Below are 13006 nucleotides of genomic sequence, written 5' to 3'. Positions count from 1 at the left end.
GTTCTAATATTTGTACTAGGTTAAATTTAATTTTATTTCCTAAAAATTATTTTTTGGTACGTATTTTTTGGTACGTATGAAATTATTTGAAGACAAAATCCAGTTTGGGCTTCTTACAAATATTGAGATGTCCAAAAACACAGTAAATATACAGATACTGATATTCTAAACAAGAAAATATATTTAATATGTAAGTTTAATCGTACAAGTATTTTATTACTTCTTACAATGCAGCAAATGCAAAAATGTCCCTTTAATGGCAGTGGTTTTCGTAGCAGCAGACAAGGTAGGGCAGCCAGTTAGGTTGTGGACTTGATTGCATTGTCAGTTAGTGATGACAGCCACACCTAACACTGATACTGTGACGTGTGACCAGTAAAGAGAATACAATTTAGATCTCTGATTTTTCCCGCAGCAACAGGTGTTTTTTTTTGTGTGTGACACTTTCTGTCAAAACAGTTTTCGCTACAGATTTACAGAAAGGCCTTATATACTAGACATTTTGAAAACAGTTTTTTCCACAGCAGATTTGCCAAATGGCTTTCTACTGGACATGTTAAAAACATGCTTTTTTTATGCTTTACCCGAGATATTTTCTGTAAATGACTGAAGATTGTTAATGGCAAGAGGCATCATGTAAGTATATCGATGAATACTGTGTTTTCCCCATAGAGAATGTATCCTGGCCAGGGCCCAGTTCCACGAAGCGATCTTAGCCCTAAGATCAACTTAAGTGCATAGGGTAGCTATGTGCTTAACGTAATCTTAGGGCTAAGATCGCTACGTGGAACGGGACCCTGGTGCTTATAAAAACTTTTAGAGTCTAGATTCGGGACTCTTAATAGAGTCTGATACACTAATGTCATGACAATGCCATGCAAATTGTATGCGTGTGATTGTCATTAGAGATTGAGTCTGTATTCTAAAAAAGTTTTATAAGCACGGGCCCTGGTGTTCATTCTAACAGTGTTCGACAAATGTTTGAGAAAGTCACTGTGTATTGTAGCAATACAGTTGATAATTTCACTAGTTCAGACCAAAAATTCAGTAGCCAGGACCGAGGGCTGGTGGACTTGTCAAACCCTGGTTATAGCTTTGAAACTAAAATGCTTTTTGAGAAACTAATAAATGCATGAACATTTAATGACACCCCAGCCAGGGTTCGAAACTCGCCAAAAAATATGGTGGCCCAAAACATAATAATGCATGTTGGCAAATTATGGTAAGCGAACCACGAGCTAGATTTTAATGTGGAATACAAATATTAATAGTGGCTCATATGTTATAGCTCTAAAGAAGATAATATAATTTGAGTGACTAACGTCATTATTTTTTAATATTTAATTCTCTCAAACAGGATATTGGTCGCATTTGGTGACCTGGCTACAGGCGGTTTCGAGCCCTGCCAGCACAAAAATATACATCGGCTATTAGGTGTCAGAAAAGTAGGCATTTCTATCCACTGAATGCCATAAGGCTTACATGTAGTTGTAAGCATGAAAAGTAGCCAGTAGTAGCTGCTGAAAATCACTGCCTGCAGTGGCCTACTAATGAACACTGCGACCTACTAATGAATACTGTGGCCTACTAATAAACACTGCAACCTACTAATGAACACTGGCCTACTAATGAACACTGCTGCCTACTAATGAACACTGCGGCCTACTAATGAAAACTGCGGCCTACTAATGAAAACTGCGGCCTACTAATGAACACTGCGGCCTACTAATGAACACTTACTAATGAACACTGCTGCCTACTAATGAACACTGCAGCCTACTAATGAACACTGCAGCCTACTAATGAACACTTCGGCCTACTAATGAACACTGCAGCCTACTAATGAACACTGTGGCCTACTAATGAACACTGCGTATAATACTGTCTGGTACATACACTTTCACACAGATGTGATCTTGATGAGATAACAGTACTGTGGTGTCCAATGTAGTTCTGTGAGATGGATTCATGAAACGAAACAAATTGTATCTCTGCTAGATACTGGAATAGAAAATCTCCAGATTTAATCTGGGTTTTGGTGGTTCTGGTTGTTTTGTGGTTTTTGTTTTTGTATTTTTCGTCTCACCTTAATGAATGAAGTTAAAAAATATCTATTTTCTGATGGTGTCCATTTTAGTGTTTATCTCAGCATTAAAGTTTCACATTCATCTCACAAGTTGTAACTCCTACATCAATGAAACTTTATTTACACGCACAGATACATGCATGCACACATACTCACACACATGTATATATGTTAACAAACTGTTCATACATGTACACACACACAGCCATGCGCATGTGCACAAACACACACAAAGAGAAAGAGACATACTTGGACATTTGAAATAATTGGTAAATATTTGTTTCCTGCATTGCATAAAAATTATGTAACTTAGATATTTTGGCATTCCATCTACGCTTGTGACTCAAAATCAGGAATGCACGGAAAGAGAATCCCACTCTGTATATTTGAGATGTGATGGGGATGTTTCGTTCTTAGTAATTTAGCTCTTGACTTTCCTGAGTCATTGATTTATTTCCTTGTCGGCCAGTTCTCGATGACTGGTATATCAAAGGCCATAATATATGTCATCGTTTCTTTGGGACAATTCTCCTTACGAAAGACCTATCGACTGTGGTCAGAAGAAATAGCCTAGCCTATGTGGGACCAGCGTATTTGTCAATGATCAAATAATAGTGTTCAGGCACAGGCTTTTGTGGCAGCAGTCTGATGCCATATAACCGTAATTAAACTGTGTTGAGTGCATTGTTATATCAAACATTTTTCTTCTTCTTCTTGTAACAGCAGCATATTTGTCCGTGATCTACTTTCAAGAGTTGAAAATTTGTTTCACACTAACAGATGTTAATTAGGCAAGTCTCTTGGATTATGTATTAAAATGCTGTTTCAGAATTGATCCGATGTCTCGGGGTGAGTGGCTGTTCAATTATATATCCATAACTCGCAGTAGTTTTTATTTAAGCCAACCATACAAGACGAAAAAGAAAAAAAATTCTGTACATTTGCCAAGTATAAAATAGGAATTATTATACCACCCACTCCACTCCGTTTGATCAATACTGGAATAGACCTAAGTCAGACTTGTCGAAATAACCTGACATCTTGTACAGTTTATTGGATATTCGTGGCTAGCTCTGGGCAAACACCATTATTATCTGATACTAAACTTCAGAACTATTATTATCTGATACTAAACTTCAGCAGAAGTGGCTGAAAAGCCAGTTATTTTTCAATAGAATATCAATCATATCAAATTAAAATACAATTCCCCAGTTGTTTTTAAGATTGACAGTTGGTGAATATGCGCAGCGGGAGAGGTAGTCCTGGGTATTTTAGACATCTGTACAGTCAGGTTATTCTGCCAGAGTGTAAAACGGGTATAGCGCCATACCATAATGTTTGGCAGATTTTTTTTTTTTTTTTTTTTTTTTTTTTTTTTTTAAAGTTAATGTTTGGACAAAATTAATTACTCTTTATCATTACTGTATGATTTTCAGAACCCTAACCCTAAACCTAACCTATTTTCTTTCTGGGGGAAGATCCCTGTACCCCCTATCGACTGTGGTTGCATTCAGTTCCATAACATCATACTCAAAAAATTATTTCTGGCAGAAACACTGGTACTATTGGCTGCGACTTTCTGATTGTATTACAGGTTAGTGTTTGTTCACAGTAATGAGCAAGCTGTAGGTTTTTTTATCTTCCCCTACCCATTCACCTAAATGCATGCATTGAACACGTTGACCGGCCTCGGTGGCATCCTGGCAGGCCATCGGTCTACAGGCTGGTAGGTACTGGGTTCGGATCCCAGTCGAGGCATGGGATTTTTAATCCAGATACCGACTCCAAACCCTGAGTGAGTGCTCCGAAAGGCTCAATGGGTAGGTGCAAACGACTTGCGCCGACCAGTGATCCATAACTGGTTCAACAAAGGCAATGGTTTGTGCTATCCTGCCTGTGGGAAGCGCAAATAAAAGATCCCTTGCTGCTAATCGGTAGAGTAGCCCATGTAGTGGCGACAGCGGGTTTCCTCTCAAAATCTGTGTGGTCCTTAACCATATGTCTGACACCATATAACCGTAAATAAAATGTGTTGAGTGCGTCGTTAAATAAAACATTTCTTTCTTTGAACACGTTGATTTTGTAAGGAATATATTTAGTAGCATTTTGTGTTGTTTTAAAAGTGTACTCTGGTGTTACATACTCGCAGCTCCCACCCCTAACGTACAGTTTGTACTCGAGAACATTTTTATAATTGTGAACAACCTCTTAATTATTTTACATCAATTGAGAAATATTTAATGCATGTTCGGGCGTTTGAAAATTGTGAGAACGATAGTTTTGTTTGCAAATTTTGCATATTCGATTTTCTTGTTTATGTATTAAATTGAGGACATGGTTCACATGGTAATAACGGGTTATAATGTACAAAAATGAAATGGTTACCACAACTTGTTTTTGTGCAATTCTCAGAGGTCTGTACCCTTTGGATAAGCAGGGCTAGTTCACCGAATTATCTAATAAACTTTGGAAATTGCAGAAGCTGTACAACTAAATAGGTATTTTAAAACACAATACCAAGCATTCAGGGCTTCTAGAATTTTTATAAAATCCACTAGCCATTGGATCAGTGATTTTAAAAAATATACTAGCCACAATTAAAAATTCACAAGCCCTCTTTACGTTAATACAATTTTACTAAATATTGTCACCTAAAGAGAGAGAGAGATATAGCTTGAAAACACTAAAACGGGGGGGGGGGGGGGGGGGGGGGGGGGCGGCAGGATATTCATACTTACAAAATAGACTTAACTGCAACATTTGACAGAAAAAATTCACTAGCCGTTGGGCATGGCAATAGTAGTTATTTACTAGCCCAACACTGAATATCACTAGCCATGGGAGAAAGCATGATCATTACATGAACTTATTTGGGCAAATTATTGTGTTTAAAAGTCACGATTGATGAATTTACTAAACAGCGGATCTTACCATATTCATTAATCAGCATCATACTTTAAAATGTTGAATCCATTACTAATGTTTTAGTTTTTTTCTTTTAAATTTTTTTTTCAGCCGTACTAGTAGTCATGGAAGCCGACCTCAGAGTTCAGTAATAGGCCTGGTGTTGCCAGTGGAGACGAAAGAGTCGAAGACCGACAAGTCGAAGAGTGGTGATGACCAGTCGAGTACAGGAGAACCGAAACACCTTGGGATCTGTGTGACGGGGCTGCCCTTGAGATCAAGTGGTATGTAGTATATTGGTGTGTGTGTGTGTGTGTGTGTGTGTGTGTGTGTGTGTGTGTGTGTGTGTGTGTGTGTGTGTGTGTGTGTGTGTATATATATATATATATATACTCTTCAAAAGAAGAAATGCAAAACCACATTGTCGTAACATTTGGAGAATTGATTTAATTATTGAATGGTGAGTCCGATAATTACCAAATGTTGCAGGATTGTTCACAATTCACTCTAGTCCATTGTGAGTAAGTGATAGGACACACCACCAAGGTCAAGGTCATCTGGAGTCAATACCGGGTGTGGCCTCCGCGTGTGTTGACAACTGCCTGGCACCGCCTGCCCATTGAAGCAACCAGAGTACGGATGACGTCCCGGGGGATGGTGGCCCACTCGGCCTGCAAGGCTGCTGCCAGCTCGGGCAGGGTCTGGGGCTGTGGTTGTCGCTGTCGGAGGCGTCGGTCCAACTCGTCCCATAGATGCTCAATTGGGTTCAAATCCGGTGATATCGATGGCAAAGGAAGGACATTAATGTTGTTGTTCTGTAGGAAAGCCGGTGTGAGACGTGCTGTGTGAGGCCTGGCGTTGTCATGTTGGAACACTGCGTTGGCGTTGGCCATAACTGGAACGATGTGTGGCCGGAGGATCTGGTCAATGTAGCCCTGTGCATTCAGGTTGCCCTGCACGTGGACCAGGTCAGTTCTGCCAGTGTGTGAGATGGCTGCCCACACCATGACACTACCCCCGCCGAATCTGTCCACTTCCTGCACGCAGTTTGCTGCATAACGTTCACCACGACGCCTATACATGCGACATCTTCCATCATGACGTCGGAGCAGAAATCGGGACTCGGCACTGAACCACACCTGTCTCCATCGCAGTTGAGGCCATTGTCGATGAATCTGGCACCACTGCAGTCGGAGTCGACGGTGTTGTGGTGTTAAGATGACACCTCGAACTGGACGTCTGGCACGAATTCCTACCTCACGTAGGCGGTTCCGTACGGTCTGGTCGGATATCCTGCGCAAACCTGGTATTGCTGCGGCTGTGGAGGTGGCAGTAGTCAATCGTTCCCGAAGGTGGCGTACCCGGATGTAGCGGTCCTGCCCGGGGGTAGTGACCCGTGGTCGACCGGATCTAGGGAGGTCACGTGTTGATCCATGTTGCTGGTAACGGTCCCACAGTCTGGAGATGGTGCTTGGGGACACATGGAATGCCCTGGCAACGGCTGTTCTGGATTCGCCTGCGTCTAGTCGCCCGATGGCATTGTTTCTCTGCTGTTCACTGAGACGTGGCATGTCCTGGATTGTCAACTGTCGGCCAGATACAGAGGCCAGGCAAGCGAACACCCTGCACTTTTATACTGTCGGTGTTCATGTTGCACGTGCAGACAATGCACGTGCAGTGGTGACATGGTTTGCACGTGGCTGCGTTTTTGTGAATATTCACATTTTGGAACTTTATTGTACAGTAGCTGCGTTTTATCGAATGTAACCGTGGGAATGTGTTTGGGACATGCAATGACCTTATATTCACAAAGCATGAACCGGAGTTATAACCCATTTGTACCCTTTTGCGTTTCTTTTTTTGAAGAGTATATATATATATAATGTATGTATATATCTGGATGTATATATTTGGATGTGCATGCATGTATATATGAAATATGTCATAATTTTATTGTTATTGCACATTGTAAGACGATGATTCAAGGCACCCCAACCGTGACATTGCCAGTGATCTTGGGTAATAAAGTTTTTTTTTAAAATGTTGTATAGTCTAGGTAATGTCTGTCTTTCCTTCGAAAGTGGCTGACCTACAGACAAAGCAGTAGACAGAGATTCATGGAATCGACCACTGTTTTGCCAGATGCTCATTTGACTCTGCATTGTGAAGAGATACGGTTTTGATCACTTATTATGTTTTTGTTGTTCAAATTAATAAATCAGTGTGTTCTCAGGGCTAGCTCTCAGTGATAAAAAAATGTTGCCAAATTATCTTAAAAAATGCAAAATCTATAGCTATTTTTCAACAAAATATTAATAATTACATAAATTGTTTTCGTCAAATTAAACTAATATTCACCAAATTAAACTAATATTCACCAATTGTCCTTAAAATTCGGAATTTGGCGAGTGCCACAGCCCCGACTCTAGTGGTGTCGTTAAAACAAATCAAACAAAAATATTTCTCTGTGAGCTCTTAAGTACTACTTCGTATTCAGGGCTAACTTTGGATGAGCAGAAGTTTTGCCAAATTATCTATGAACCTTAAAAACAGCAGATATTCTGTTATTTACCAACAAAATATCGGTAATTACATAAAATTATTTCCCCAAAATTTTATAAATTTGCTAGTTGTTTTTAAAGTTTACATTTGATGAAATGGGCAAGTGGTAGAGCTACCTCTTTTGTGAAGTCCATCTGTACTTCATTAAATATTCTGTAACCCGTGATAATGTAACAACCATCACAGTCAACTTTTTGTAACCCATAATAATGTAATGACCATTAAAGTCAACATTTTGTATGATGTCCATCTGTACTTAAGTAAATATTTTGTAATCCATGATAACGTAACAGCCATTATAGTCCACTTTTTGTATGATGTTCATCTGTACTCCAGTAAATATTTTGTAACCCATGATAATGTCACGGCCATTACAGTCAACGTTTTGTATGATGTACATTTTGTAACCCATGATAATGTAACAGCCATTATAGTCCACTTTTTGTATGATGTTCATCTGTACTTCAGTAAATATTTTGTAACCCATGATATCGTCACGGCCATCACAGTCAACTGTTTCGTATCATGTCCATCTGTACTTCAATACATATTTTTAAACAAATAATTTAACAGCCATTAATAGTCAACTTCTTCTTTTCATCTGACAGATACCAGCTTGCGTGATGGTCTGTTCCATGAGTACAAGAAACATGGCAAAGTTACGTCTGTGCAGGTGTGCGGAGACTCTGAAAATCGTTATGCCATTGTCAGCTTCAGAAGGTAACACTTAGCACTTTACTTACTAGTCTTCTACCAGTCCAACCCGGGATTAAATGAAAACTTTATTAAAAGAAATAGTTTATTACTAAGACAGTATGTGTATGTTGTAACCAGTAGTGACAAACCATGTTTTAAAAAAAAGAAAAGAATGAGTTGTAAAATAGTAATGGAGAATGTCTTCATTTACTGTTTATAATTTTATGTATCTTTGTTGCTTTGGAAATAATTCTGGTAAACATCTGAAGGTATGAAATATATATTTAAATATTTATTCACAGACCTGAAGATGTAAGCAAAGCTTTGGAGGCCTCTCAGGGGAAACTGTTTTTTGGAACCAAGATTAAAGTTGAAGCACACGAAGGAGTTGGTTAGTATTGGATTTTATTTTATTATCCATATGGTTCAACATAACCGAGTTAATAATAATCATACAAAGCACACGTGTAATAACAAGTGTAATGACATAATTGTGGGAAGCGAGGTCATAACATGATGTTGCTTCTCCAGTCCTAGCTCAGACTGTACATTTGAAATATGATGTCATTTTGTCGTCTCCTTCTAGTTGTGGCCGAAACATTTTGAGCTGGGTCTTGTTATTCATAAAGAAAACAACAATAGTAATATGGATAGTAAAGAAATTATTAGTCGTACTGATTTTACGAAACTTGTGTCAGGATTCATGTAGTACCCTCGCTCTTGCTCTGGTAATACAATAATCCCGACACTTGTTTCGTAAAATCAGTACGACACACAAGCTCGTATAATAAACTTTATTTATTACCCTTAAGGTTTAGAATAATAGATGCTGTAGAGACTGCATAACCAACCCATGCAATTGCCCACGGTAATCATCAATGCCATGGCGATTGCTGTGGAGTTAGTAATTCTCCACAGCTATGGACTAAATTTGAAATTTTTATTATGCATGGTATGTTTTGGGCCGTGGACATTTTCTTAACTGCAGGCATTGATAACGTATTATTGGGAGAGATCTGCAGGCGCTTGTGCTGAGGGAGATTTAGGGATTTCACACACACACACACACACACACACACACTCACTCACTCACTCACTCACTCACTCACTCACTCACTCACCACCCTGTACAGTTTCCTTCACTCCCACCTGATCTAGTTCTGTTGGTAAAATGGATGAAAAATAAGTTTATAAGGGGGTGATATATACTTTGTATGCACCACTCATTGATGGGAGCACCCAGCAAAAAAAGAGAGAATATTTGAGTTCAATGATTTGAATTTGGATTATTCCTTGATATCGAAAAAACTTACATTATTTTCCTTTCAATTCCTGCCTCCCTTTTGTTATATTGTAATTAACTCCCAAGAAAATTTATCCTTTTGGAGATGTATCATCTCATTAGTAAAAATGCTTTAGATAGCTCGACTGATGCTCATAAAACATTTAAAATTTAGACTCCAAATGAGACTTGTCGATGTGGGATCGATCACTGTCGGTGGGCCCATTGGGCTATTTCTCGTTCCAGCCAGTGCACCATGACTGGTATATCAAAAAGGCTGTGGTATGTGTTACCCTGTCTGTGGGATGGTGCATATAAAAGATCCTTTGCTGCTAATCGAAAAGAGTAGCCCATGAAGTGGCGACAGCGGGTTTCCTCTCAATATCTGTGTGGTCCTTAACCATATGTCTGACGCCATATAACCGTAAATACAATGTGTTGAGTGTGTCGTTAAATAAAAACATTTCCAAATGAGATTTGAGACTTTTAACATGATAGCAACATCTTATAAATTGTGTGTGTGTGACATCATTAAAGATTTCAGTTTAGACCCTAAGGATTTATAAGCACATGCCCAGAACTTAATTGTAATGATTTGTTTTTGTCCTGTAGAAATCAAACCTAGACTCAAAACTAGTCTGCAGACTTTAATGCCATGCAAATTGTGTGTGTGTGTGTGTGTGTGTGTGTGACATCATTAGAGATTGTGAGTTTAGACCTTAGGGATTTATAAGCACATGGCACAAGTACTTAATAGTAATGGCTTGTTTTTGTCCTGTAGAAGTGGAAGATGGCGACCTGCGATCTAGCGAGGCTGAAATGGATGAGTATCACCCAAAGGCCACACGGACGTTGTTCGTGGGAAACCTCGAGAAGGATACGTCCGTACAAGATCTTCTAGAGCGATTCAATCACTTTGGAGAAATTATTGTGAGTTAAACCTCATATGGGGGTCGAAATAAAACATGAAATATGCAGCTCTCTACAATAATTGTTTCATCTAGGAGCCAGATGGCGCCTACTTCTGGGTTTTTTTATATATAGATAGATAGAAATGTTTTAGTTACCAAATTGAAAAAAATATTATCGCTATGTTGAGGGCTGAAATATGTATGACTTATTTTTTCTTTCTATTTAAATAGAAGGCTAAAAGAAATATGTCCAAGGAACGCATATATGGCTCAGTACAGGATGAGGGAATAATCTGGGATGGTTTGTGAACAAGCATTAAACTCTGAAGATATATTTTATAGCATTGTGGAATTAAAATAGAGCAGAATCATAGTCTAGGAAAGGCATAAGTATAGTGTATGTCTATATATTTTTGACATATCCTCAAAACCGGGTTCAGTCTTCTCCAGAAAAGGCGAGTGATCTCTCCTGCTAACCACCTCACTCACCTGGAAAGTTTTAGGAGAGCTATAAATCGATTGACTTTCAATACAATATTTAAAGAATTTCATTTGAAACTTCATGTGATCTCTCGTCTGGCATTATTTAAGAAGAGCTTATCGTAAGCTTGCCTTGATTTTGTTCATGGTGAAGACTGCGAATTAAGCAAATTTAAACCTCTTGACTGATAAAGTTGGGCGGTATTAAAATTTGAGGTTCATTATTGGTATTTATTGGGCAGTTTACCTCGGTATTAGTACGGTATACAGTATTGACACAATACTAATACCGATACCAATATCGAGCGGTATTTTTCGGTATACTCGGCTTTAAATGCGAGTTGAGGCTCACCCGCTAATTTCATCTAAATAAAATTAAATTCCATACACAAGTCTGATTTATACCCAACCCATTCTGTGTTCGTCAGATATATTGTTAGTGCTTTACTAAATGGCGGGAAAAACATTTTAACACCAAAATTTCAGTGTTTTGAAATTTGCTCGGTACGGTAAATCAGTATTGACATAATACCGGTACCAAACAGTATATAAGGTATACTGCCGAACTCCACTGATAGTGGTGTTATTGCGCTCTATGTTTTTCACACATTTCACTGAATGTTATATGATAGATTGTTTACTGTTTTGACCAGCAGGATGTTAAGAGGTGTATTTTTAGATATTTCACTGAATGTTATATAATAGATGTTTTACTGTGTTGACCAGCAGGATGTGGATGTGAAGCGGCAGGGCGCGACCTCAGCGTATGCCTTTGTACAGTATGCCGACATGACTAGCGTGGTGAAGGCACTCCACGACATGGAGGGAGAACACATCGGCGCTAACAAAATTAAGGTCAGTTTGCGCTGTACGCAGATAATTATAGTCGGTCCCATCCTCCTATAAAGATGTTTTTTGTAAATAATTTCATTTTGGTTTGACATGAGAAGAAAATTAAAAGTGTTTTAAAAATAACAAAAAATTACTGTTTTTGTGTACAAGTTAGAAAACCATTGGCTCAGAAATAAATAACTTCTAGTAAATTCCATAGTATGGAAAAAGACGTTCCCTGTGGGAAGGACTATAGTTCATTATTTAAAGTCGTAAGGTGAGTTTGTTTGGTGCTAAGATAATTAGTTCATTGTTTAAAGTCGTACGGTAAGCTTGTTTTGTACTAAGGTAATTAGTTCATCTTTTAAAGTCATAAGGTGAGTTCATTTTCGTACTAAGGTACTTAATTCGGGGAGGGATTTGGCTCAGTTGAGTGCTTGCTTTGCAGGATCAAATCACCTCAGTGAACTGATGGGTTTTTTTTCTCATTCCAACCAGTGCACCACAACTGAACAATGGTCGTTGTATATGCTTTCGTGTCTGTGGGAAAGTGCATATAAAAATATCTCTTGCTGCATTAGAAAAAATGTAGCAGGTTTCTTCTGATGTCTATGAGTCAGAATTACCAAATGTTTGACATCCATTAGCTGATGATTAATTAATCAATGTGCTCCAGTGGTGTCGTCAAACAAAACAAACTTTCTTTCTACCCTTAACATGTTTCATGCAGTATGACCGCATGGCTTATAATGCTTAGGTGAAATCAGGTCTTTAAATGATGTTTTTCTTTTTCCAGCTGGGATTTGGCAAAAGCATGCCAACGAACTGTGTATGGGTGTACAACATCGGCGACAACGTTGGTGAGAAGTTCCTGTGTCGTGTGTTCACGCGGTACGGGGAGGTGAGTCACGGCGTCATCGACCGCGTCAAGTGTAAGGCTCTCGTCTACTTCACCAGTCTGGATGACGCACAGTATGCCGTCAACGAGATGCGCAACAGAAGCATTGGAGGAAAGAAAATTCAGGTGCGTGGCTTTTTAGCATTACCATTTCTCGCTCCAGCTAGTACACCACGATTGGTACATCAAAGGCTGTGGTATGTGCTATCCTGTCTATGGGATGGTGCATATAAAAGATCCCTTGCTGCTAATCGAAAAGAGTAGCCCATGAAGTGGCGACAGTGGGTTTCCTCCCTCGATGTCTGTGTGGTCCTTAACCATATGTCCGATGCCATATAACCATAAATAAAATGTCT

At 39.0% G+C, this 13006-nt stretch overlaps 1 protein-coding gene across 2 annotated transcripts in view; it reads left to right on the top strand.

Moving 5' to 3' along the window:
- LOC121390489 (protein split ends-like) overlaps window positions 1-13006 on the top strand; it is a 108672-nt gene that overhangs the window by 64850 nt on the left and 30816 nt on the right. The window contains exons 5-10 of one of the 2 annotated variants that reach the window (XM_041522320.1): window positions 5102-5274; window positions 8161-8272; window positions 8551-8639; window positions 10312-10460; window positions 11651-11776; window positions 12549-12776. In XM_041522320.1, coding sequence (XP_041378254.1) covers window positions 5102-5274; window positions 8161-8272; window positions 8551-8639; window positions 10312-10460; window positions 11651-11776; window positions 12549-12776 — 877 coding nt within the window. Of the gene's footprint in view, window positions 1-5101; window positions 5275-8160; window positions 8273-8550; window positions 8640-10311; window positions 10461-11647; window positions 11777-12548; window positions 12777-13006 lie in introns of both variants that reach the window. The other variant, XM_041522319.1, reaches the window with a different exon arrangement.

Source organism: Gigantopelta aegis, chromosome 15 (assembly GCF_016097555.1).
Source record: "Gigantopelta aegis isolate Gae_Host chromosome 15, Gae_host_genome, whole genome shotgun sequence".
In the NCBI taxonomy this organism is placed as follows: Eukaryota; Metazoa; Mollusca; class Gastropoda; order Neomphalida; family Peltospiridae; genus Gigantopelta; species Gigantopelta aegis.
This window is presented reverse-complemented; position numbering and strand designations above follow the sequence as displayed.